The sequence below is a fragment of the Aphidius gifuensis genome, linkage group LG3 (genome assembly GCF_014905175.1).
Source record: "Aphidius gifuensis isolate YNYX2018 linkage group LG3, ASM1490517v1, whole genome shotgun sequence".
Taxonomy (NCBI): domain Eukaryota; kingdom Metazoa; phylum Arthropoda; class Insecta; order Hymenoptera; family Braconidae; genus Aphidius; species Aphidius gifuensis.
This window is the reverse complement of record NC_057790.1, coordinates 21907847-21932938: the sequence shown is the minus strand read 5'-3', so window position 1 is coordinate 21932938 and position 25092 is coordinate 21907847. Positions and strand designations below refer to the sequence as shown.

Sequence of the window (25092 nt, the reverse complement as noted above, 5' to 3'; positions counted from 1 at the left end):
AGTTGATTGATTCTGAAATAAAATAATAAAGTTATTTTTTTTTTCTTTTAATTAATTAATAAACTTACTTGATGAATATTTTTGTCGATAAACAGATCCAACATCACCTGATGATTGATTGACATTTTTAACTTTTTTCCATGGTTTTGGTGCAAGTATTGAAAATGGATTAAATGTAAAAATTCCAACATCACCTTTTGCATTATTACAGATGTAAAAACCAGCAAGTATATCCATTTTCCAAATTATTTTCAAGACATCACTAGCTTTTTTGCAATTATTTCCATCACTGATTATCATAAAAATACCTTCATGATTCCACCATGTAGAATTTTTAACAAATTCAATATTTTTCGTGAGATTAAATTTTTCTGATACAATAAATATTTGTATTTTATTTTTTTTATCAACATTTTCAACTGGACCGTTTCGAATAATAATTACTGGTTGCAAATTTGTAAATAATTCATTGTGATAATCATCGAAATCTCCAACAATAAGTTTACCACGATTATCATCAGGATAACATTTATTTATTATTTCAGTTGTTGCTTTGAATTTTGATGATTGTGTATCAAACCCTGGACTTGAAAAAATTAATTCACCAAAATTTGGAGACACAAAAAATATTAATAAAAATAAAATTCTTGACATTGTTGAAGAGTATGTTTCAACTTTCAGACTTCAATGTCGACTGAAATTTATTTTCTACAAAGTTTATTTTTTCCTATGCTTTTTATTATTGTAGGTCACTAATTCATAGAGCTTTTTGTTATTATTTTAAGTATATAGAAAATTTTGTATCATTTTAAATATATGTTACGCATAAATAATTTTTTCATGCATATTTATCAAAATCAATATTTCGATGCATTATTTGTTTCTAAGATATTATCCGAGACAAACTTTTTCCATATGACTACGTCGTAAATGATAATTGAGTCATGGAACATAAAAAAATATTACCTTTTATATTTATTTCGTGAAAATATGATTTAAGATTAAAAAAAAAACTTTATTTTCAACTAAATTTATTTCAAGGATGATTTTTATTATTGTATGTCACACATGGAATATTTTTTATTATTTTTAGTATAGAAAATTATGTGTATCATTTAAAAATTATCTTGGGTCTATAATTATTTTTATTTTTAATGAATTCTTATCATTAGTTTGATCTGTTGGATTTTTTTATCATGCAAAATACTTTTTTAAAATTTTTCTGTTGCAAACAATAATTATCTATGTTTCAGGAAATTTATTTTATTTTCTGGGGAAATACATAAATTCATAATCAAGACAATTCAGTGAAATTTATATCTTCAATTATTGATTGCAAAAAAATATTAATTTATAAAGAAAAACAACAACAAAGGGTACAAATTTTAACGAGAAATAATGAACAAGAAAAAAGCATCGTTTTAAATTTAATTTATATATTTATTATTACGTTATAAAAATTTGATTACATGAACAATTAATAAAGTCAAAGAAATAAAATAATTTATAAATAAATTGTCTTTGGTTTGAATAAATGTGTATTTAAAAAAATGGAATAGTTTTTAAAGTAAAATAAATATCTAACTTGATTCTACCTAACAAAAAAATAGAAGAAAATAAAAAATATATAAAATAATTTAAATTTAAATTAAAAAACATATAATATTTACGAATAAATAAATAATAAAAATATTAAAAAATAAGTATTACATTATTTCTGTTGGAATTTTAGATAAACCAGTTATTTCCCAAATTGTTGCAGCTAATCTTCTCGAGTGTTCAAGAACACATGAAGATGTTGCAAGACCCAAATGTACACAATACAATTCATATATTCGAATTTTATTTTTTGATATTTTTGGAAAACATGTTTGTGCTAATTTTTTATAATAATTACCACACATTATACCTGGTAATGGAAAGCTCTTAATCATATGATTAATATAAGTTTTACATTTCAACGAAGATCCCTGGAAGAAAAATCCAATTAAAATTACCAATTAATGTTTAATTAACAAACCAAAAAAAAATATATTTAAAAACTTACACTGTTATCTTCAAACCAAAGAAAATATGCATAATTAAATGTACAATCTTTCCACATTATTGAAAAATGTCCTTCTTGAAGATGATTTCTACTCTGTTCAACCATTGTCCAAATTTTTTTAGTTGTAAGTGCTAAAGTTTCTGGATTTGTAAAATCAAGAGTTGGTGCTATCAAACGATTTGTCGTTCTATTAATATAAATAAAATGTACAAGTCCTGGAAATTCTTCAAGATATTTATTTATTGTCAATGATGTTCTTGAATCAAGTGTGAAATTTTTAATAGCTTTAACTTTTAAAAAATCATTAAATGCATTAAATTTTTTTTTAACTAATTGACTAACTGTAAGTACAATATCAATACCATGTTTTAAAAAATTTTTATTAAAACATGTTAATTTAAATAATTCTTTCATTGTTATAATAAAACCATTCATATTTGATTCAATTTGTAATACAGATTCTTGATCCCATGATTTTAATAAATCAACATATTTTTTACGAAAAAATTCCCATTTAACTTGCATACGTCTTTGGCACATATCAACATCATTACCAACATTACCACGATTTTTTTTAATACCATCAATTGTTTTTTTAATTGATAAATCAAGATTATCAAATGCTGGTCTTAATTCATCAATGTCATTTTGTAATTGTAAACTATTTATAATATTTAAATAATAAAAACTATCATAAATACCAGATGATGTCATTAAATTTGTAACTTCTGTTATTGTTATTAAATTTATTCCTTCAAATAAATTAAATATATGAATGGCATTTGCTGTACGTGATTGTTCACAACCCAATAATAATAATTGACTGTATAGTTTATTTTCACTGAGACAATCATTGTTTGTAGAATCATCAGAATCATTAAAAAGATTACTAATATCAGTTGTTGTTGGATTTGATAATTTTCCACCAATTGATGTTATTTCTTCATTGTCTGTATTATTTTGTCGCTGTACAAGTATAACATCTGGATCATCATTAATTTTTAATGATTTATTACTAACTTTAGCAACATGACATAATAATACTGTCAATAAAATATCAGATGCATTTAAATCTTGTGAATTTTTACTTGAATATAATGATAAAAATTTATTTTCAACTAGGACAAGTAGATGAACATTTGGATATTCAGATGCTTTTAATTTATCAGCAGCATCTTGAAGAATTTTTAATGTTGATGAACCTAAATCAGCATTAACACATAATTGTTCAACTGTTTCAGTTAAAATACTTTGTTCACATTTATAAAGTATACGCCAAGAATCCATTAATGATGATACAAGTGATGATTTTTCTTGACTTGTTTTTAAGCTAAATAAATAAGAAAGATTAATAATTGAATTATATAATTTATTTGATTTATAATTAATTTAACTTACAGTGAAATATCTGGACCACAAACATGTCCAGCAATTGTAACACAAATACCAAGTGATCTTTTCATAAATATTATATCATCATTTGATATATAAAGAAATGTATAACCCATTGAATAATCAAATACAATATTTGTACCATCTTCACAATTTATTGATGTATAAGAATTACCAAATTGTGATGCCATCATTTGTTGTGAGGTCACTATTGGTGAGAATAATTGCATTATAACATTTGCACTTAATTCATAGCTGTCATTATTATCCTAGATAATATAAAAATTCAAAATTAATTTAATTAAAATAATTGATTTTCAGTAATTAGATTTATATTTACTTTTTCTGAAATGAGTCCTTGATTTTTAGCCAATTTTTCAACATGTTTTGCAAATTTTGCATTACATTTTGTAAATAAAATATCATTTAGATGATCAAATATTAAAACACCCCTCATTGTTGCTTTTATTAATTGTAAATACAAGTTTATTGATATGTTGTTGTTGTTGTTGTTACTGCTTATAATGATGATAAACTATATTTTAATTTGGCATTTGTTGACATGCTCTATTGACAATTGTTATCTTATTTTTTATATTTTATTTTTCTCATCAGAGTTAAATTATAAACAAATAGTATTTGTAAAAAATATCTTATCTATTTAAATTTTAAAATGAGTTCATTAAACGACTTATCAATAAATTTTTTTAATCATTATAAAATTTAATGATTACATTCTGACAATTCAATTCTTCAATAAAATCATGCGCATGCGACTTTTTTACATCTTCCCACCCATTCCCACCCACATATTGAAAACATAGTTTATTTTTTTAGTAAATTATTTACTTTTTTTACATTAATAAATCAAAAAGTAATTGCTATTAATTTATATTATTTAAATGAGAATTATTAATGCAATTTAAATATTAATTTTTATTGAATTTCGATTTGTAATTTCGAATTAAGGCTCTTGTACACTGCCAAAGTATATTTTAATATTGTTTTAATATTGTTTTATAATAAAATTAAAGATACGCTATAATTATACAAATTCTAAATGATAATAATTAATATAGAATAATAAACAACTTGATAAAAATTTGATATTTTAAAAATTAATAGGGAAAAATTTTTTTATCAAAATTATCACGTGATTTGTCATATGACAAGATCTTGGTATCGTCAAGGTGCGCGTGACATTTGGTCCTCTTCTATCACTGCTGGCTTCAGTTAACTCCACACCCGAAGACGTGACTTGGAGTTATCACTGATAACTCAAAATTAGTCGAATTATTTTAATACATTTAAAAATCAATTAACAAATTAATAGCTGTTTATTAGATTTAGTTATTTGTTCAAGTGAACAGCACAAAAAAAAAAATGGGCAAAATGACATTGTTATTGTGCCTATTGATAAATTCATTCCTGATGTTGATTTCAATGAGCCATGCTACTGATTTAACACCAGCACTTATTTGGGGCGGTGACTCTTTATCATCAAATTCATTTGATGGTAATCCACTTGTTCGTACTTCAACATCAGATTTTCAAAAAATTGTTGAAAATAAAATTGGCTCAGCATTATCACCAGTTGTTGTTTTCATCAAGGAAAAACTATGTAACGAAGACATTACACGAACTTCCAGCAAGGTTAGTATTTTAATATTACAATGATTGAATTATTATTTATAAATTTTTTAATATTACAGGATTTTAAAGAGTTGAATACAATTGAAAATATACAATTCTATTCATCAGTTGAATCATCATTATCAGCATTTGAAAAATTATCATCATACAATCAGTCAAGTGAAGAAAAACCATCTTCAATATCTGATGGACAATTGATATTTACATATGTACCTGATCTTGAAACAGTTGTTGGTACTTACAAAAGTCTTAAAGAATCAAATCAAAATTTAATTGGAGCTTTAGTTGGTGAATCATGTATCTACAGTAAAACTGAACGTAGAAAGAGAGCTGCTGGTGATGATAAACAATCAAATGCATTTATATTTCCGGGAAAATATAAGAGCCGAGTATTGTTGTACACAAGTCAGCCACTTGTATTTATGGTAATAATACAATTCATATAAATATTTTAAACAAATAATTAATCATTAAAAAATTTCAGGATCCTAAATTAAAAACAACGAAAATCAATTTAACAATGGATAATTTGGTAGATGCACAAGATAGTGGTGACGGTAGTCGTGCTTCACCGCTGATTGTAAGCATGAAATTTAACACTGAAGGAAATCCAAATTTTAAATTTGAATTTATCACTGAATATCCTGGATATTATGCTTTAAAAAAAATTGAATATTTTAAAAATGGTAATGCAAGTGGTACTGTATTAAAACCAAACACTATCATTGATGTACCATCAAACTTCTCTTATCATTGTGGTCCAGGAGCTAATTTTACAAATAAAGATGGAGTATCATTATTTTTTAATAATGTACAAATTGAACTTGATGCTGTTAATTCGAAATTTAGTGAAGCTTATGATTGTGTTGGATTTATGTCAATACCAATATTATCAGGAATATTTGTAACACTTATTATGGCATTGATTATGATTTGGGGAATTTCTATCATTATGGATATTCGTACGATGGATAGATTTGATGATCCAAAAGGAAAAACTATTACTATATCTGCTTCTGAATAAAAACATCATCAGCGTTGTCGTCGTCATCATCATCATCATCATCATAGTATGAACGTTTTGAAGAAAAAAATAATTATGTAAATAAACAGTAAATCCAATTAGCTTTACTTCAGTATTTTAATTCAAAATGTTGTTTTAAAGTTATAAGTTTCTTTTTTTTTTTCTCCTTATTAAAATAGCTTTTATTTGTTGATATTTTCATTGATGAAATCCAAATTAGTATCTGGCTTATTAAAATTATCAAAGCTAATCAATTAAAAAATATAATTCAGGGTGTTTAATAATCACATTGCTAGATTTATAATTAGATAAATATATTGTAGTTATAAATGTACATCAATTGATGAATATAAGAACAATAATAATAATTATATTAAATAATAATGTGTACATGTGAAAATATTCATATTTCCATTGTTAATAATTTTTTGGCATTGGTAAAAAAAAAAAAAAAATTGCCATTTGGTTGTAAAAAAAATATATAGTGTTCTTGATTTAAAAAAAAAAAACAAAAAAACATTATATATTTAGAATAGAAGAATAATTGATTTTTATGGTATGCAACTAGGAATATCAGCACCATGAATAACAATAAATGCTATTGAAAGTGGAGGAATATTTATCATTTGTGTTGGTTTTATGATAACTGGATTAAATGGTGGAAGACTACCATCTGAATTGAGCTTAAGTTTTTCTCCATTTAGTTTTATTTCTCTGTAGAAAATTTACATGAATATAAATAGCTGTTTTAATGAATTAATAGAAGGTCTTAATTAACAGTTTTAAATATACCTTGATGTTAAATCATCAGCAGTTAATATATATAAAAATATATTTGTTTTTTTCTGAATCCAATTTCCTTGAATAAATATATTTTTTGATTTATGATCTAGATTCATTCCATAAACAGTTAATGCTGGTAGACGATTAACAAGTCCTAATTTTGCTGTACAATGTGCATAAAATCTTAGTGTACCAAAATTATTTGGTGTTTTTAAATCAAGTACAATTTCAGATACAAATCGTTTGTATAATACACTTATCCACCAATCTGGATTTGGTAATAAATCATTTCCAACCAATGAATAATTACCACCCAATAATGTTTGACGTATAACAACATCAACACCAGCACTTGCTGAATAACCAAGTTTATCAAGCCAAAGAAATGTAGCAGCAAAACGATTCGATAAATTTGCTACACCACCACCAGTAGCTGTGCTTGTTTCTGATATCCACATTTTTACGTTTTTACCAGAATTTTTAGTTGCATTATTAATTTGTTTAATTTGAGATGATAATTGATTAAATACTTTTGGATTTATAAAATCATCAACTTTTGCTGTTTTTCCATGTAAATAATACTGATGCCAAGTAACAAAATCAATACTATTATCTTGATTTTTTAAAAATTCTTCAGTGTACATTTCACCTCGTTCATTGCTTTCACCAATGTGATTTGTCTCTGGACCAACAAGTTTACTTGAAGAGTAACCAATGTCATTTAATAAATTTCTTAGATGTTGATAATCATGAGCTAGTTGAGTTGCTGATATAGATTGATTAAATACAAACTTGAATGAATTTGGTTCTGAAATAAAAGCTCTTTAATTAATATTAATTTTAAATGAGTAAATGGATTTTTGTTACCATTTCCAAGCTGCCAATCAATATCCATGCCATGATTTTTCGAAAATTCAATAATATCTTTGGCATTTGAACTGTTCCATTCATTTTTTTCTGTTCTTATCAACACATTTAAATCAAATAACATTTTTGCTTCAATTTTTTCAGTAAATTTATATAAACTCAAATAAAGTTCTTCAGTAAGTATAAAATTAGTGATGTCTTTGGCTTTAAAAATATCAGCTGAATTTTGTTTAAAAAAAATACAATCTGCAGATGTTCCACCAATTCTTAAATAGGCTGGACTAAGATGTTTTGCTAAATTTACAAATGCTTCATTATTTATTGGCAATTTTTCGGGATCACGTAAATGTGATGAGTCTAAACTAAATGAAAGAAATCTTGTTGATGTCTTGTGCAGCATTGGAAGTCTGGAGTCAATGATAAAAACATTGGTTTTGGTTGGTGAATGAACACTCCGCATTATTGTTTTGCCAGCTGTTTTCAATAATGAAATTAATAGCAATGTAATAATTTAAAAATGTTGTTATCTTAAAAATTAAAAATGTAATATTTTTCAAAATAGTATACAAGAAATAAAACATATCAAACCTTCATTAGTAGATTGATAAGGTGGGAGATCAACAATTTCTGGCTCTAATGCATTGGTGATACCAAGCTGCAGTCCAAAAAATACCGCAAACAAGACAAGTAATATCATTACTGTAGCAATATTTGAAAAATAAATAAATAAATAAATGCAATAAATTCTTGAGTTCGATAATTAATTACGAGTATGTATTGTTAAATAAATTTCTACTTTTATCAAAATTTTATATTTTATTTACTTATCAATTTAAAAATATGAATTATTAAAATACTCACGCAATTTCATTTTAAACCAATGAAAAGCTCGACAAGACAATAATTTTTAAAGTTGATTTGAAAAACAAAAAAAAAACCAGAGAGTCTAAGCAAACTGTCCTAAATAGTGATATTCAAAATAATTTAACTGTTTGCATCCTGGTTTTAGAACTGCCTTTTATACCAAAAATTTTGCGGAAATAAATAGCTATTAGTTCCTGGTTATTAATACTATTTTTAATTTTGCATTTGAATTATAAAATAGTTGTTTATTGTTATGTTAACGACACGGTGACAAATAATATTTAAAAACTTGTGGTTTCCGCATAACTCAATATTTTTATAGGATAAATTATTATTTTCAGAACAAACTGGTGCACATTTTTTAAAAAAATATTCGAGAACAATAAAATAAAAACTACATCGACATGTTTTTTTTTTTTTTTTTGTACCAAGGTGATAATTTAATATGCATATTAAAACTAAAGAATGCAAGATAGTATATGACTTTATGACTTTATGCAAACATTCAGGAAATTAAATTTTGGTTTCCTCAATAAATTTCTTGTACACAAAATTAATAAATTATTATTATTTTAATTTTAAATTTTATTTTAACAAATTAATAATATTTTTATAAAATTTTCAAAATATGGTTTTATTTTCGTGCCAGAGTTATCTAATGAAACCAAATATCAATGACTCTAATATAATACTTATAATTAATTTTTTTGGCATGGAAAAAGAAAAAAAAAAAAAAAACGCTGTCACTGTAAAAAAATATATATATTGTTTTGAATTATATAATAGAAAATAATGATTTGGTTTTATGATCTGCATGGGGGAATATCAGCACCATGAATAACAATAAATGCCATTGAAATTGGAGGAAGAGTTATCATTTGTGTTGGTTTTATGATGACTGGATTAAATGGTGGAAGACTACCGTCTGAATTGAGCTTAAGTTTTTCTCCATTTAGTTTTATTTCTCTGTAAAAAATTTAAATGAATATAGATAGCTGTTTTAATGAATTAATAGAAGGTCTTAATTAACAATTTTAAATATACCTTGATGTTAAATCATCAGCAGTTAATATGTATAAAAATATATTTGTTTTTTTCTTAATCCAATTTCCTTGAATAAATATATTTTTTGGTTTATTATCTAAATTCATTCCATAAATAGTTAATGCTGGTAGACGATTAACAAGTCCTAATTTTGCTGTACAATGTGCATAAAATCTTAGTGTACCAAAATTATTTGGTGTTTTTAAATCAAGTACAATTTCAGATACAAATTGTTTGTATAATACACTTATCCACCAATCTGGATTTGGTAATAAATCATTTCCAATCATTGCATAATTACCACCAAATAATGATTGACGAATAACAACATCAACACCAACACTTGCTGAATAACCAAGTTTATCAAGCCAAAGAAATGTACCAGCAAAACGATCAGATAAATTTGGTGCACCACCACCATAAGCTGTACTTGTTTCTGATATCCACATTTTTATATTTTTACCAGAATTTTTAGTTGCATTATTAATTTGTTTAATTTCAGCCGATAATTGATTAAATACTTTTGGATTTATAAAGTCATCAACTTTTGCTATTCTTCCATTTAAATAATACTGATGCCAAGTGACAAAATCAATACAATTATCTTGATTTTTTAAAAATTCTTCAGTGTACATTTCACCTCTTTCATTGCTATCACCAATGTGATTTGTCTCTGGGCCAACAAGTATACTTGAAGAGTAACCAATGTCATTTAATAAATTTCTTAGATGTTGATAATCATGAGCTAGTTGAGTTGCTGATATTGATCGATTGAATACATGCTTGAATGAATTTGGTTCTGAAATAAAAGCCAATTAGTTAATATCAATTTCAAATGAGTAAATGGATTTCTGTTACCATTTCCAAGCTGCCAATCAATATCCATGCTGTGACCTTTTGAAAATTCAATAATATCTTTGGCATTTGAACTGTTCCATTCATTTTGATCTGTTCTTATCATCACATTTAAATCAAATAACATTTTTAATTTACTTTTTTCAGTAAATTTATATAAATTCAAATAAAATTCTTCAGTAAGTGTAAAATTAGTGATATCATTGGGATCAAATTTATCATATGTCCTAGAAATATCATCTGAATTTTGTTTAAAAAAAATACAATCTGCAGATGTACCACCAATTCTTGCATATGCTGGACTAAGATATTTTGCTAAATTCATAAATGCTTCATTATTTATTGGCAGTGTTTTAGGATCACGTAAAAGTGATGAGTCTAGACCAAATGATAGAAATCTTGTTGATGTCTTGTGCAGCATTGGAAGCTTAGTGTCAATCAAAAAAATAGTTGCTTTGGTTGGTGAATGAATACTCCACATTGTTGTTATGACAGCTGTTCCCAGCAATCCAATCAATAACAATGTTATGATTGATTGGGAATTTCCATTTACTAAAAATTTAAAATTATTTTTTCTAGACATATTAATTTATCACAACAACAACAAAATAAAATACCAATTTGTTAATCATAAATTAAGTATTGGCTTTTAAATTTTTTAAAGAAGACTATTGGATTTAAATAAAAAAAAAAAATACTCAATATTTATTTATAGATTCATTTGAAAAATTATAAAAATCAAAATCTATTATTAAAATTTATTATAGATGGTGCTGGCTAATAATAATAATAAATAATAATAAACAATAATAAAAACAATGTCACCAATGACCATATTAATTTAGTAATTTATTAATAATATTACTAACCATAATTGGTATTTTGTTGTTGTTGTTGTTCAAGACTTTGGTATTTAGATTTATTCCAGAGGATGTTATCAAACGATGACATGTTGACAATTTTTAAAACGTATTCTGTTATTTAAAAAATTTTTTTAAATAAAGCTCTTATTGACATTTGCTGATATGGCTGGTTGTTTGTTTGGCAATGACATATTTAAAAAAACAAATGAAATAAATTATAAAACAAAGAATTCGAGGACTTGAATATATGATACGTATTTTATAAATAAATAAACATGACAAACATGACAGGTGTCAAGTTAAATATGTCCTGTAAAATTTCAAGCAATTTCAAGTACAAAAAAAAAAAAAATACTTTTACTTAGAAAGAAAATATAGGCAGTAGATTATTAAATAATAAATATTCGAAAAAAAAAAAATACAAATTAATTTTTATTTATTAATTCATTTATTTATTATTTATTTATTAGAAAAAAAAAAATTATAAAAAAGTATTAGGAGCATGTAAGAGGAGGTATTGTTACCATCATATGATAAAAAGGAACAAAATACCTCTTTGCTCATTCTGCATTCCTAATACAAGGGGGTAAATTTTTCTTCAAAATTCATGATTCTTTGCCAATACATCTTTGCAAACGTAACCTAAAAAAAAAATAGAAATTGATAGAAACGAACGACAACACATGATATTATTGTGCGACGTAGATTTTAATTTTACTCAATTAAAAACAATATTACATCATTGTTAATTTAGACAACACAACAAAATGGTAATTATTATTTATTGATAAATAATAGTCAAATTTAAAATTAGGTGTTATTAATTAATGTGGATGTAATTTATATATTTTTTAAAATAAAATAGGCAAGTACAGCAGTATTAGCTGGTATTGGAATAGCAGCAGTTGGTTTTGGTGGACGATATATTGCTCGTCAATTGCCAAATTTATCACAAAAAGCTAATAAAGCATTTCAAGGTTTGTCACAACTTGATGCAGCATCAATAGCAAATAATAGATACTACAAAGGTGGCTTTGAACAACCAATGACTAAAAGAGAAGCTAGTTTAATACTGTCAGTATCACCAGCTGCAAATAAATCAAAAATAAATGATCAATTTAAAAAATTAATGTTTGCTAATCATCCTGATCGTGGTGGTTCACCTTTTATTGCAACTAAAATTAAAGAAGCCAAGGATGTTCTAGAAAAATAAACAAATTATATTGTTTGGTTTGAATTAGTGTTATTTATTTTATAATTATTTACTTGGAAAAATATCAATAAAATTAATAGTTACAACGACAACTGTCATTGGTTTATTTATAAAAAAATTAATATTTATTTTTTGGTTCTTTTTTAATATTAAAAAGTTGGATATTGCTTTTACTCATAGCCCCTATGAGCAGCAGAATAAAAAAAAGAATTTGATAATAATTTTTTAGGTATGTATAAATAAAATATAAACTCAAATTTCATAAGCCAGTTATACATATATATTTTACCACAAAAAAAAATATATATTTCGAAATACACAAAGTGAAAAAAAACTAAATAAACATTATTATTAATTAAATATAAAGATTAATCACCAATTAATATTTAATATTTCTTTTTTTATAAAATTAACGGTGACAATCAAAAAGAGGATTTTTTTATGAACTAAATTTAAGCTCCAAATTAAAAATGCCTCTTAAATTATATAAAATTATTATTATTAATTATAATTATCTTTAAACACTGGAAGGTTTAATCTGGTTTCAACCAAATATATTTTTTTTTTTTAAAACAAGCTTTTAAAAAAAAAAAAAATGTTTGCTGAAGATATAAATTTAACTTATCATTTTTGTTCACAAAACTTTCATATTTTTTTTTTTCTTTTGATTTAACTCTTTCATAAATTATCGCCAGCTCTTTTTTTTTTATAATTATTATTTTTTCACATATTATTTTGATAACTAATTATTAATTCAATTTAGAAAACATGCATAAATATTATCAACACTTTGTCTATAATCTATACGAAGTAAAAAGATTTTAGAAACAGTATAAAATGGACATTGTTTATAGTTAATTATTTATCAATTTCACAATTTCTACTTTAATCATTACCTTACTATTAATTCCATAAATTAAGGACTTTTGTTTATCATCTCACATTATTATCGTGTATAGATTGAAAAATTTTATATTCATCAGAATTATTAATATTATTCAGCGAAGATTTAAAATTACTATTATTATTTAATTAAAAATTTTAAATATAAAAAAGATTGGCCATTTTATCAAGTGATGTATTGTTTTTGTTTTTTTTTTGTGCTATTATTTTTACTGCTGCTGTTGTGTAGTGCGTTTTATGTTTTCTTATGATATATATTTTAAATTTTATTTTCCAGTCTTTCATTCAATCCAAGTTGCGCTGATAATAATGTCCCATGTGAATTTTTATTTATATTATTATTAATATTATATTTTGATGATTGTATTTTGTTTGTTTCTTTTTCTTGTCGTTTGATGTTTCGAATTTACTCAATTGCAACTCGTGACAGCATAAATCCTCGTCTTGTCAACCAAACACTATAATAATTTAAAAAATTATAAAACCTTTTTTATAATATCAGTAGATTATTATTTATTTAATTATTATTTAGGTCAATTAATGATGAGATAATAATTTGATAAGAAATATATATTTACCCAAAACCAGTGCCAATAATCAATGACAACAAGTTTGAAAGAAATAATGTGTACAAAACTTCTTTCGAAAAAAGTCCATTTTTTCCAACTTTAGCTGTACGAATGCTGTATGTTTTTCTTTTAGTTAATCCAAGTGGATGCTTAAATTTCCAGTCTCTGATTATCAATAAATATAAAAAAAATTATTATTCATTTAAATATTTAATAATAATAATATTATTTATATTACTTTGGTGGAGCTTGATCTGGACGAGAGCACCACTCGTCAAACATCCATTCTGTTCCACGTTCCAGCAATTCTCCAGCATCCTAAAAAATAAATAATATATTAATTAAATCAGAAAACTTTATTGAATTAGTTCAAGGTAAAGAATTTTATCTTCACAATGATAATCGTCTACAATCAATTGAAAAAAAATCAAAGTAAAAAATTTAATAAAAATAATAATAGTATTATCAATCGAGTTATATATTCTTGTTGTGTATAAAATTACAAAGCCCAGGCGAGTGACCCCCTACAATTGCAGTTTATTGCGTTGCAAAAAAGAAAAAAAAATAGAGAAAGAGAGGAATGAAATGACAAATATAGTGAATCAGATTTTATTACCCTTCTTTTTCTCTTCACTTATAACTTGACCTGTCTATTTTAGGAATCTTTAAAAACGCACTCAAGTAATATCAACTCGTGTAGCAAATAAACTTGTTTCGCGTGGGAAATGAAACTTGGCAACGTTATTATTAAGTGCAATACACCACAATGCTTCTTATCAACAACAACATCCAGCATTAATAAATTAAAAATTAAAATGATAATAAAAAAATTAACAAAAACATCATAACAACAAATAATTAAATATGATAATAAATTATTTTTTTCTCAATATTTGTCATCAATTTGTTTTTTTTTTTATCAGCTAGTATTGATTATTATTTATTTGAGGAAACTGCGAATAATAATTTAAAAAATATATATAACAACGACCTTGACCACACACCAACAGATAATTCTAGATCTTTAATTTTTATTTATTTTTTTTTCGTAAAGCAAATGATATATTTTAACGACGTAATTTTTATTAATTTATTAAATTTATTCTATGCGTCATAAAGTAAATTTTCTTTTCTTTTTTACACTGCATCTTACGATGCATGACTAAACATTTTCATATGTATTTTTTTTTTTATTATATTCAACGTTGTACAATGTATTTCGTTTTAATTTTCCAACCCTTTGTACAAAGAAAATTTTAAATATTTAAAAATACTTAGTTATTTATAAATGATATTACTTTTTTTTTGTTTAAACTACTTTGATATTTTGATATTAATTTTAATAAACATATGAACACGTGTATTGATTGAGTGATTGTAAACAAAACAGAGTTGTCAAGTGTCATATTACACACCGACCTACATTAAATTATCATACTCAAATATCAGAAACTGGAGAAGTAATTTTACCGATTAAATTTATATAAATATCAACTTTACGTTAATTAATTTTTTTATGATAATTAAAATGTTTGAAAAATTGTTTTTAATCATTTTTCAAAATAATAATTGAGGTCAAATTGATTTGATACAGGTCACCAATGACTTTGATTATAACTTTTAATGGCCTCACGCCATTTGTGTAACGTCAAATAGCAAATAAAACGCGCATTCATTAACACGTGGGTTGAGAGCAAAAAAAAAAAATATGTACATTTTAACAAAGAGGTACATTCATTTGGCTTAAAATATTTCTTTTCTTTTTGGTTACTTGTATTTTTTTATTTAAAAAAAAAATAAGCTGTTCTCAATTTACAAACCTTGGCACAGCTGTAATTTATGTAAACACCTTTGAGATCATCTTCGTTTGATAGTTCTGTATTTGGACTATTAGGTGGACTCTTTGGACTAAAAAAAAAATAAAACGTACATATAAATAAATAATTCTTTGTTATATTTTATTAACGACAAAACAAAGACTTTAATAAAACAAAGATGATATTAAAATTATTATTGATTGATGAATTAATTTAATTATGACAAACCTGTCTCTGGGGGTGTCTCTTCTTGATGAGGCAAGTGAATGTCTAGCTGATGATTGTGTTGAATCTCTCTGAGCTTCTCTCAATAAACGTAAATATTCCTCACCACCACAGCTAAATGGCAAAGGTGTTACTCTGTCTGATGGAGCTGGATTTAACTCAACCCAAGATTCTATAAATAAATAAAATTAACATTATTTATCAATTATAATTTAGCATAAAAAAAAAAGATGACATATATTTTATCATTCGAGTTGAATGAACTGATGATTAAACTGACAATTTAGTCATCACTGGTGGTGGTTCGATAACCCGTGAGGTAATGAGTATAACTCCATATAAAAATAAGAAAGTTGTTCTACAAATAATTACTGTTCTACTTGTATAAAATAATAATGATTTTCCTCAATTAAAAAAAAAAAAACAATTATATAAATGAAAAATATCTAACATAAATAAATAATTAATAAAAATAAAAATAATATATAATTATCATTGTTTTTTAGTTGTTTTAAATAATTGAGTATTAATTTGTTGTGTTTAGTTTTTATAATAATAATTATCAATGTTATTCAAGGACATCTAAAAAATCATGAAACCTCTCACTTTGATGATAGTCATGTGAAAAATCACGTAGGGCACTTGATAAAATTTCAAAGAAGCAACATAATCCTGACTCGAGTCACGTAGGCAAACAGATGCAGGAAATTATCACTTATGACCTTTCATTTACTTAATTATTATTGTTTTTTTTCTTTATCATTATAATGTTTGATTTGATAAATTGACAAATTAAAATACCAAGACACTTGTTGATATTTTTTAAATAATTTAATCATCAATTACGATTATTAATTCTTGAATTAAATTATATTTTAAATTATTAAATATTAATTATTGTTTATTATTAACAATTAATAATTATTTGAATTTTTATAATCATATTAAAGCTAGATAATTTTAAAATTTATTTTAATTTATTTTAAGATAAATTTAATGGTTTTTCTCTTTGTGTGCTAGTTTTAATTTAAATTTTCTTGTAATTTTTTAATTTACATTTTATTGTTTAAAATCTAAATATAAACAATGGACTTGGTTTTAGGCACACCCATCCAGAAGTGCTATATTAGCATAAATTTATTTGCCTCATTGAGCTCGACTAATTTTAGCTGATGAATCATTATTTGTTTTATCAAATCAATATGTTTTTTTTTCATTGCAAATCTTTGTGTAAATAAAATTTTTTTATGATATTAATTCAATCAATCAATAAAACATTGTTGACATAAAAACATTTAGCTTAAAAAACAAAATTAAATCATGTTTGCCCCATTCAATTATTTCAATTTATTATTTTTTAATTTATCATGCTTGAAATTAATTTAGTAAAAAAATAATAAAGACAACAAATAATATTTCTATTTTCATTATTTAATTGTTAATTTTTTTTTTACTCCAATTGATTGATCAATCGAAATCTATAAATTGATATTTTTTTTATGTACAAATAAATTGAGTTTATTATTTTTCTTTATCAGCATTATTCAACTGTTAAAATTTCATTAAATTTTTTATTAAATCATGTGGAGAGTTTTTTATTTTTTTTTTTTCAACTTCCTGATAGACTTCCTTATTTTGATAAGATAAATATAATTCCATAATACGTAATAAATAATAAATGACAAAAAAAAATAATATTGACGACCTAAAAACTACTTTTATCATAAAAATAACTAAAAAAAAAATTTAAGAAAATAAATAAAGCGTTTATAAAGCAGCAAATAATTTTTTTATGTTAAACAAAGAATGCTAGATGAATTTATTCAAATGAATTTATGATATAAATTTAATAATATCGTATATTTTTTATATTTCTTTTGAATAAATAAATGAATGCCAATTACGGCGTAAAAGACAAGAAAAGTTTGTTTACGTTGGCGTATAAAGCGGCAAAAAACTATAACTCTTTCAACAACACGCCAAATGGCGGTCACTGACAGTAGCACAGCTGTCATAAACAAAAGAAATAAATAAATATAATAAATAATAATTAATTTAACATACCACCGAGACTCTCATCCAGGTTAAATTTAATTGGATGCGACATTTCTCCGCCTGTCACTCTTTAATCAACCCAACAAAATTAATACAACAAAAAAAAACTCAAATATCTTTATTTGTTTGCACTCAAAAAAAAATAGAAAAACAAAACAATCAACAGATTATTTATCCTCAAATTGATTATTTATATTTTTAATTAATATTATTTTATATATTGAATTTTAATGATTATGCGTGTGTTGTTATGATAAAGAATTAATGTTGATGTCAACGACGCACTTGCCGCAGATTGTTAAAAGGATTAAAAATTATTGAGGATTGAGATCTCAACGGAACAAGATGTTGCTTTGTTTTGACGAAACGTCACAGGCACAAGCAAGTTAAAACCACCACGCGAAAAGTTGCAAGAGAGAGAGGAGAGACAAGAGAGAGAGAAAGATCAAGATCAAAAGATAAGGCTTGTTTACAATTTGCAACTTGTAATTGATGGTAAATTAGGCAGCTACAATAACAACGCTAGAAATCGATATCCGCCATGTTGTTTTTAGTGCGTCATATCCTGAAAAAAATATCTTATGTCCGGTTGATTATTATTATTACTTTAGCAAAGCACGTTAAAGCACGTTGTTGTAACGCATCGACAAGATTCTCAGGTTATTTTGTAAATTATACTGCAAACTGTTCACCACGTGTCGTTGATAAATAAATTTTTGTAGATTAACAACAAATTAATATATTATATTGTGTGAATTACATATATCATTAAAATGGAAGTTGATAATAATGATGTTGAGACAAAGGTTGTTGATGAATCAGTAAAAGAAAATGATTCCAAACCAGTTGAAGAAGTTGAATCAACTGATGAAGTTAAGTCAACAGAGGAAGTTAAACCTGCTGAAGAAGTTGAATCAGCTGAAGAAGTTAAAACTGCTGAAGAAGCTAAATCTGTTGAAGATGTAAAATCTGAATCTGTTGAAGTAGCTAAAGAAGCTAAAGAAGCTGAAACAGCTAAAGAAGTTACTGATGAAGCTGCTAAACCAGTAGAAACAGAAACAACAAATGGAACAGAAGACGCTAGTCCAGAACTTTTGGAAAAAATTAAAAAACAAGTTGAATTTTATTTTGGTGATATTAATATGCATCGTGATAAATTTTTGATTGAACAAACACAATTGGATGAAGGTTGGATACCAATGAGTATAATGCTTAATTTTAAAATGTTAGCATCATTAAGTAGTAATCCAAATACAATTTTAAAATCAATTGAAACCAGTGAATTAATGGATATATCAGATGATAAAAAAAAAATTCGTCGTAAACCAAGTAAACCATTACCAGTTTATGATGAAGCATATAAAAAAGCACAAGCAGCTAGAACAATTTATGTTAAAGGTTTTCCATTACAAGATGTTTATATTCATCACTTGAAAGATTTTTTCAAAGATTTTGAACCATTTGAAAATATTATTATGCGTAGATATCAAGATCCAAAAGATAAAAATAAAAAATTGAAATTTAAAGGATCAGTATTTGTACAATTTGTAACACTTGATGATGCTAAAAAATTCATGGCTAGAGAATCAGTTAAATATGGTGATCAAGAACTCATTAGAAAATACAGTGAAGATTATTCTGTTGAAAAAGCCAAGGAAAATGAAGAAAGAAAACAAAAGGGTGATTCAAAAGGAAAAAAATCATCTAAAAAAGTAATTTATTTTTGTTTATTTAATTGTCTATTTATATATTTCATTATTAACTAATTTTTTTTTTATGTTTAAAATAGGAAAATGGTGATTCAGCTGAAACTGAAGATAGCACAGAACTTCTTAATTTACCAAAAGGTTCAGTTTTACAATTTACTGGTGTATCAACATCAACTGATTGGGATGATATTAAAAAATCATTATCAGAAATTGGTGCTGAAATAGCATATGTTGATTTTAAAGCTGGTGAAACTGAAGGACAAATTCGTTTGTTTGGTGAAAATGCAGCAAAGCCAATTCTTGAAAAGATGACTGACAACAAGGTAAATAATTATTGCCAATAAATGACAATGTATATTTAATTAAAATATTAATATTTTTATGATGAATTTTGCAGTTGAAAATCAAAGATACTGAAGTGACATTCAGACTTGTCGAAGGTGATGAAGAAGAAGAGTACCTTAAATCAGTTCAAAACACAATGGCAAATAAAAAACCTAAATCACACAAAGGAGGCAGACGTGGACGTCCAAAGAAAGGTAATATTTTGTAAATTTTAATTTAATAATTATATAAATTATCAATTATAATTTTAAATGATGATTTGCCATGCTAATACCGAGAGATCTTTAGGACCTCGCTGAGTTGAAATTTTCTTAATCAATATCTGATTTAAAATTAGACTTAATAATTACAACATAATTATACTTGATGTAATTTATTAATTAATTTTTTTCTTCTTTTAATTATTGAAGGTCGTGGTGGTGCCGCTGCTCACCGAGGCAAAAAAAGAAATGCAAGTCCACATCGTGAAGCTGGTGCAGCTAAAAAAGTTGCTGTTGCACAAGATTAATTATTAAAATATAATTTTATAAATAATCATTAATCATCATTTATCTTTGTTTAAGGTAACATCATTCCTTTTGAGTTGAATACTGACTAAATGTATTTTTTTTTTTTTCTTTTCATTTAAAATTTATCTAGACTATCATTTAAAATAAATAAAAATGAATGCTTCAATTATTAAATGATAAATGTTATTTTTATTATTTCTAATATATTGTGATGATTTTTTTTTTTTTTTATATAAACTGGTGAATCACAAATTTAATTTATCATAAACTACAGTAATTACATTTTTTTTTTTTTTAATTTAAAATGACTAGTTAATGAATTGATGAATATTATTTCTATAAAATAATATCAATCATGCATTTTAGTATCACAAAGAAACAATAAATTTGTTATTTTAAAAGTTATCAAATAATTACGTATAGAATTTTAGATATTTACAAGATTTTTTTAAATACTAATTATCTACTTGATAATTTAATCATCAAATTATTTACTTATTTTCTTATTTTATTGTGCACTATTATTTTATTTAACTAGATAATTTAATGATAATAATAATGACGATTTAAATTCGGCGAAAAAATCAGTGGAAAAATAAGTTTGTTAGTTGGTTGATAAATAGTGAATTAATTATTTCAAATTTGTGCAATAATTCAATACTGAATTTATAAATTTATAATTCAATTATCAGTCACAGGATAACTATTTATCTTTAATAGTATCTTTTTAATATTTATAATCATTATTTAATTATGAAAATTCACGTAGTTACTTATTAAAAGACGTTTCTTCAATTTTATTATCTTGATCATCATCATCAACTTGAAGAAATGTAACGTGTTTTGTATTATTTATGGTGCAAGTCATGCGATTTGCCCCGAGGGGCATTGCCTAATGTTATACATCAATTTCTTCCATCTGAATACGTTTTTTAATAATACCACCAGTTGTACCAGTTGATGTTGTCAATGAACTTGTTGTTCTTACTGGTGGTTTTGGTGGTTTATTGTCTTTTTGTAATGTATTTATTTTTTCATTATCATTATTGATAATATTTTGTGAATTTAAATTATCCATTGTATCATTACACTGTAAATTTTGTATGATAATTGATGATGGTGTTCTTGATAGTGTTGTATAACACGGTGGTGGTTCTTGACTTGATGAATCATTTATAATTGATGAACGTAATGTTGTTAATGGTATTGGTTCTTGATTATTAATTGTACAATTATGATTAAATCTTTTTTTATCACGTATACGTTGATAATAAATACCAGCAAATATTAACATATTTAAAACAAGAAGAATACAACCAACACCAACTGTTATTGCTAATGCTGTTGTTGTACTATAATAATGACGTGATGCTAAACGTTGTAATAATTCAACTTTATCCTCACTGTTATTTAATATTGATGTTATATCTTCAGTTGGATTATTATCATCATTGTATAATGTTGTACATGATGTTGATAATGATGTTGAGTGTGTTATTGCAATTAATGGTACTGGTGTATGCCATTCATCACGTATTGATCCTTAAATTTATAAATTAAATATCAATTTTTTATTATTTATAAATAAAAGCTTGCTACTATTTACCAGCATATAAATGATCACCACGTTCACGAAAATGATGATGACGCATTGATACATCTTCATCACCTGGTTGATGAAGTTGAGGAATTAAATTTAACCATACAGCTATTTTATGACCACGATAATGACTTTTAATTCTTGGTTTAAGTGCTGCAAATTAATTAAATTATAATAATAATATATTTTATTAATAATAATTATTTATTGATGAATTTATATACCTATTGTTAAATATGATTGTGAACCAGTCTCATATTGATCCCAATTGATACCTCTAAAGCGTGTTTTTTCTTTAACTGTACCATAATCAACTGATTCAATATTATGTGGTTCATTTGGATTTCCAGTTTTAGCAAAATTTGTAAAAAATGTTATCAATGCTTCAGCAACACCCTGATCTTGACGTGTATAATTAAAAGGAAAAAATTGACCTCCAGATGTCAATGGTAATCCAAATACATATGGTATATCTTCACCACGAACACTTCCAAGTCTCTATTTAAAAAATATATTTTTATAATTTTTATAATTAAATAAAATTAATATAGATATTTTATATTTGCAATAAATTATATATACCTGTGGATAAATACTATCCTTCGTTTGATAATTAAAATGAAAAAAATAAGTATCAGCACCACGTCTAGCATGATAATATGCAATTCTAATAAGTGGTGCAACAGTATGACCATCACTTAATGCTTCCATTGTTGATTCTCTAATATTAATTGGATGTAAAATTGGTTTTTCCCAATCAGTATATTCATTACGTACAGCTGAAAATATTTCATTAAGATGATAATAATATGAATTTCTAATATATGTACGTAATATACGATTACGTTGATCTTCTTCAAAACCATTTTGTATATCATTTTCACTAAAATCAAAACATGCTTCAGCTGTTGATACACCAATCATCAATGGTACCTTTATAAATTCATCACTAGCACGTTCCATATCCATACCAGGATCTGGATTATTTTCATCAACTGGTAATGATGGACCAATTCTTGGCATAAATTTTATTTCTGGTAAATCAACATTAAGTAATATCTCTAATGGTAAAAGACGTAAACAATCACCAATATCATTGTCATCATTATCATTATTATCATCAATTAAACAACCAAGTTGTTGGCCAACACTTTTACGTAAATTATTTGGATCATGTACTGATGCCCATGGACTTAATGCTGAACCACTTAGTAGTATAACACGATGTATTAAACCTTTTGCATATGGTGCTAGTAATACTAGATTAACTAATGCAGCACCAGTATCATGTCCCATTAATGTAACTCTATTTGGATCACCACCAAATGCTCTTATATTTTCTTTAATCCATTGTAGTGTCATTGTTATATCTTTTAATGCTAAATTACCACCAGATACATTGTCACCATCAGCAACTGGTCGTGTTCTTAAAAAACCTTTAAATATAAATTTAATTAGTTTTATTAATAATAGTTAAATTAATTTATGTTTTTATTACCTAAAATTCCTAATCGATAATTTAGTGTTAATACAACAACATGACCAGCACTTGCAAGAACAGATCCATCATAAATATTACCACTTCCCCATTCGAAACTTTCACCATGAATATAAACAATAACTGCATATGGTGCTTCAAGTCCTCGTGATCCTTGTTCATCAACAACAAAAAAGAAAAAGGAAAATTTATTTTTATAAATTGATTGATTGTATATTTATATTAATTTTATTTGAAATTATAAATGGTAATTACCACTTCCAGGAATATATATATTTAATGTAAGACAATCTTCACTTTGATTACCAAGATAATTTATGATTTTTTGTAAATGTAAATATCTACCAAGTGGCATTTCTAATAGTGCAATTGTACGATTATTAATATCTGGTAATTTTTGTGGACAAACTGGACCAAATGTATCAGCAAGTTTAACACCTGACCAAGGTACTGGATCAATTGGTGGTCGTAAACGTAAATCTCCAATTGGTGGTGATGCATAAGGTATACCACGAAATACCTCAACTGGATCCAATCTTCCATTTAATTCCTATACAAATAGAATTAGTATCTGTAAAATTTTAATGCTTATAATTAATTTTTAAATTATTACCTGAAGAATTCCACGTATTTGGCCACTTTTTGTCTCAACAATTCGTGATGCATAACGGGGAACAGCTGTAACTTGTTCATTCAACATTGTAATAATGATTATTGTTACAAGTATTTTATTAATTATTTTTATGATATTTTTATTTTTTGTTTTTTGATGAGTTGGTGATGGTGACCGAATCCAATTCACTGGATCACATTTTTCAACCATGGCAGCATTCGTTGGCTAACAAAAACAGCCACCACCATATCGTGCTATTTTTTTTTTTTTTTTTTAAGCAATAATTTATTGTCAATAATTCAACCACTTGTTTGATGACACCGATTAATATTTAGCTTTTTTTTTTTTTTTTTTTATTTATCTTTTTCTATTGGAGTAATTTTAAATTATTTTCACTTATAAATTCATGTCGAAAAACAATAATAAAATCTATCATTTGTGACATTTTTTTTGGCATTTCTTGATGATTAATTTTTTTTTTTTTTATGAAAATATAAATTTTATTTATGCAAATTTACAATTTGCAAATGAAAAATATTGCTTAATTCGAAACATTAAATTTAACGTGAAGGAGAGACGTTTATTTACTGAAATATTTCGACGATTAAAAAATCATTTCGAATATCGAAATTTTTTCGAGGAAG

The 25092-nt window shown here is 24.9% G+C and overlaps 8 protein-coding genes and 1 non-coding gene across 9 annotated transcripts; 4 read left to right on the top strand and 5 right to left on the bottom strand.

Moving 5' to 3' along the window:
- Positions 1-1419: 1419 nt before the first annotated feature.
- On the bottom strand, positions 1420-4117 carry LOC122852850 (Hermansky-Pudlak syndrome 1 protein homolog). Its single transcript, XM_044152928.1, has 4 exons — positions 3780-4117; positions 3446-3708; positions 2048-3377; positions 1420-1970 (listed from the first exon to the last, which is right to left on the bottom strand). Exons 1-4 carry the CDS (start codon positions 3894-3896, stop codon positions 1707-1709), a joined length of 1974 nt encoding a protein of 657 aa, XP_044008863.1. The 5' UTR covers positions 3897-4117; the 3' UTR covers positions 1420-1706.
- A 351-nt stretch (positions 4118-4468) lies between these two features.
- On the top strand, positions 4469-7120 carry LOC122852849 (V-type proton ATPase subunit S1-like). Its single transcript, XM_044152927.1, has 3 exons — positions 4469-5092; positions 5152-5517; positions 5577-7120. Exons 1-3 carry the CDS (start codon positions 4823-4825, stop codon positions 6114-6116), a joined length of 1176 nt encoding a protein of 391 aa, XP_044008862.1. The 5' UTR covers positions 4469-4822; the 3' UTR covers positions 6117-7120.
- On the bottom strand, positions 6281-8976 carry LOC122852848 (heparanase-like). Its single transcript, XM_044152925.1, has 5 exons — positions 8628-8976; positions 8355-8465; positions 7767-8240; positions 6909-7707; positions 6281-6830 (listed from the first exon to the last, which is right to left on the bottom strand). Exons 1-5 carry the CDS (start codon positions 8635-8637, stop codon positions 6668-6670), a joined length of 1557 nt encoding a protein of 518 aa, XP_044008860.1. The 5' UTR covers positions 8638-8976; the 3' UTR covers positions 6281-6667.
- A 298-nt stretch (positions 8977-9274) lies between these two features.
- On the bottom strand, positions 9275-11752 carry LOC122852847 (heparanase-like). Its single transcript, XM_044152924.1, has 4 exons — positions 11399-11752; positions 10533-11081; positions 9675-10473; positions 9275-9596 (listed from the first exon to the last, which is right to left on the bottom strand). The coding sequence occupies exons 1-4, from the start codon at positions 11478-11480 to the stop codon at positions 9434-9436; spliced, it is 1593 nt and encodes a 530-aa protein (XP_044008859.1). The 5' UTR covers positions 11481-11752; the 3' UTR covers positions 9275-9433.
- A 263-nt stretch (positions 11753-12015) lies between these two features.
- LOC122852846 (mitochondrial import inner membrane translocase subunit TIM14-like) lies at positions 12016-13904 on the top strand. The gene is made up of 2 exons (XM_044152923.1): positions 12016-12162; positions 12258-13904. The coding sequence occupies exons 1-2, from the start codon at positions 12160-12162 to the stop codon at positions 12603-12605; spliced, it is 351 nt and encodes a 116-aa protein (XP_044008858.1). The 5' UTR covers positions 12016-12159; the 3' UTR covers positions 12606-13904.
- Positions 13690-18578, bottom strand: LOC122852844 (BCL2/adenovirus E1B 19 kDa protein-interacting protein 3). Its single transcript, XM_044152922.1, has 6 exons — positions 18184-18578; positions 16123-16291; positions 15898-15985; positions 14316-14395; positions 14087-14242; positions 13690-13966 (listed from the first exon to the last, which is right to left on the bottom strand). The coding sequence occupies exons 1-6, from the start codon at positions 18224-18226 to the stop codon at positions 13915-13917; spliced, it is 588 nt and encodes a 195-aa protein (XP_044008857.1). The 5' UTR covers positions 18227-18578; the 3' UTR covers positions 13690-13914.
- A 188-nt stretch (positions 18579-18766) lies between these two features.
- Positions 18767-20919, top strand: LOC122852843 (la protein homolog). The gene is made up of 4 exons (XM_044152921.1): positions 18767-19886; positions 19964-20206; positions 20281-20422; positions 20639-20919. The coding sequence occupies exons 1-4, from the start codon at positions 18948-18950 to the stop codon at positions 20734-20736; spliced, it is 1422 nt and encodes a 473-aa protein (XP_044008856.1). The 5' UTR covers positions 18767-18947; the 3' UTR covers positions 20737-20919.
- LOC122853599 lies at positions 20475-20559 on the top strand. Its single transcript, XR_006373936.1, has one exon. It is a non-coding gene; the product is annotated as a small nucleolar RNA U6-53/MBII-28 (small nucleolar RNA).
- Positions 20910-25020, bottom strand: LOC122852842 (neuroligin-4, X-linked-like). Its single transcript, XM_044152920.1, has 7 exons — positions 24449-25020; positions 24091-24385; positions 23836-23988; positions 22920-23773; positions 22562-22835; positions 22344-22490; positions 20910-22279 (listed from the first exon to the last, which is right to left on the bottom strand). The coding sequence occupies exons 1-7, from the start codon at positions 24656-24658 to the stop codon at positions 21636-21638; spliced, it is 2577 nt and encodes an 858-aa protein (XP_044008855.1). The 5' UTR covers positions 24659-25020; the 3' UTR covers positions 20910-21635.
- Between the last annotated feature and the right edge of the window lie 72 nt (positions 25021-25092).

Bases quoted from the DNA above. Each gene is read 5' to 3' on its own strand.
- LOC122852850 (XM_044152928.1), bottom strand. From the start codon at position 3,896: ATGAGGGGTGTTTTAATATTTGATCATCTAAATGATATTTTATTTACA. The intron at 3,378-3,445 runs GTAAGTTAAATT...TTATTTATTTAG, and splicing joins TGTGGTCCAGATATTTCACT to CTTAAAAACAAGTCAAGAAA. The intron at 1,971-2,047 runs GTAAGTTTTTAA...TTTTTCTTCCAG, and splicing joins TTTGGTTTGAAGATAACAGT to GGATCTTCGTTGAAATGTAA.
- LOC122852849 (XM_044152927.1), top strand. From the start codon at position 4,823: ATGGGCAAAATGACATTGTTATTGTGCCTATTGATAAATTCATTCCTG. The intron at 5,093-5,151 runs GTTAGTATTTTA...TTAATATTACAG, and splicing joins TTACACGAACTTCCAGCAAG to GATTTTAAAGAGTTGAATAC. The intron at 5,518-5,576 runs GTAATAATACAA...AAAAAATTTCAG, and splicing joins GTCAGCCACTTGTATTTATG to GATCCTAAATTAAAAACAAC.
- LOC122852848 (XM_044152925.1), bottom strand. The intron at 8,241-8,354 runs GTTTGATATGTT...TATTGAAAACAG, and splicing joins TTATCAATCTACTAATGAAG to CTGGCAAAACAATAATGCGG. The intron at 7,708-7,766 runs GTAACAAAAATC...CTTTTATTTCAG, and splicing joins TGATTGGCAGCTTGGAAATG to AACCAAATTCATTCAAGTTT.
- LOC122852847 (XM_044152924.1), bottom strand. From the start codon at position 11,480: ATGTCATCGTTTGATAACATCCTCTGGAATAAATCTAAATACCAAAGT. The intron at 11,082-11,398 runs GTTAGTAATATT...TTAAATTTTTAG, and splicing joins ACAACAAAATACCAATTATG to TAAATGGAAATTCCCAATCA. The intron at 10,474-10,532 runs GTAACAGAAATC...CTTTTATTTCAG, and splicing joins TGATTGGCAGCTTGGAAATG to AACCAAATTCATTCAAGCAT.
- LOC122852844 (XM_044152922.1), bottom strand. From the start codon at position 18,226: ATGTCGCATCCAATTAAATTTAACCTGGATGAGAGTCTCGGTG. The intron at 16,292-18,183 runs GTATGTTAAATT...ATTTATTTATAG, and splicing joins CCTGGATGAGAGTCTCGGTG to AATCTTGGGTTGAGTTAAAT. The intron at 14,243-14,315 runs GTAATATAAATA...ATTGATAATCAG, and splicing joins CCAGATCAAGCTCCACCAAA to AGACTGGAAATTTAAGCATC.
- LOC122852843 (XM_044152921.1), top strand. From the start codon at position 18,948: ATGGAAGTTGATAATAATGATGTTGAGACAAAGGTTGTTGATGAATCA. The intron at 19,887-19,963 runs GTAATTTATTTT...TGTTTAAAATAG, and splicing joins GAAAAAAATCATCTAAAAAA to GAAAATGGTGATTCAGCTGA. The intron at 20,207-20,280 runs GTAAATAATTAT...TGAATTTTGCAG, and splicing joins AAAAGATGACTGACAACAAG to TTGAAAATCAAAGATACTGA.
- LOC122852842 (XM_044152920.1), bottom strand. From the start codon at position 24,658: ATGGTTGAAAAATGTGATCCAGTGAATTGGATTCGGTCACCATCACCA. The intron at 23,774-23,835 runs GTAATAAAAACA...TTATATTTAAAG, and splicing joins TTATCGATTAGGAATTTTAG to GTTTTTTAAGAACACGACCA. The intron at 22,491-22,561 runs GTATATAAATTC...ATTAATTTGCAG, and splicing joins ACAATCATATTTAACAATAG to CACTTAAACCAAGAATTAAA.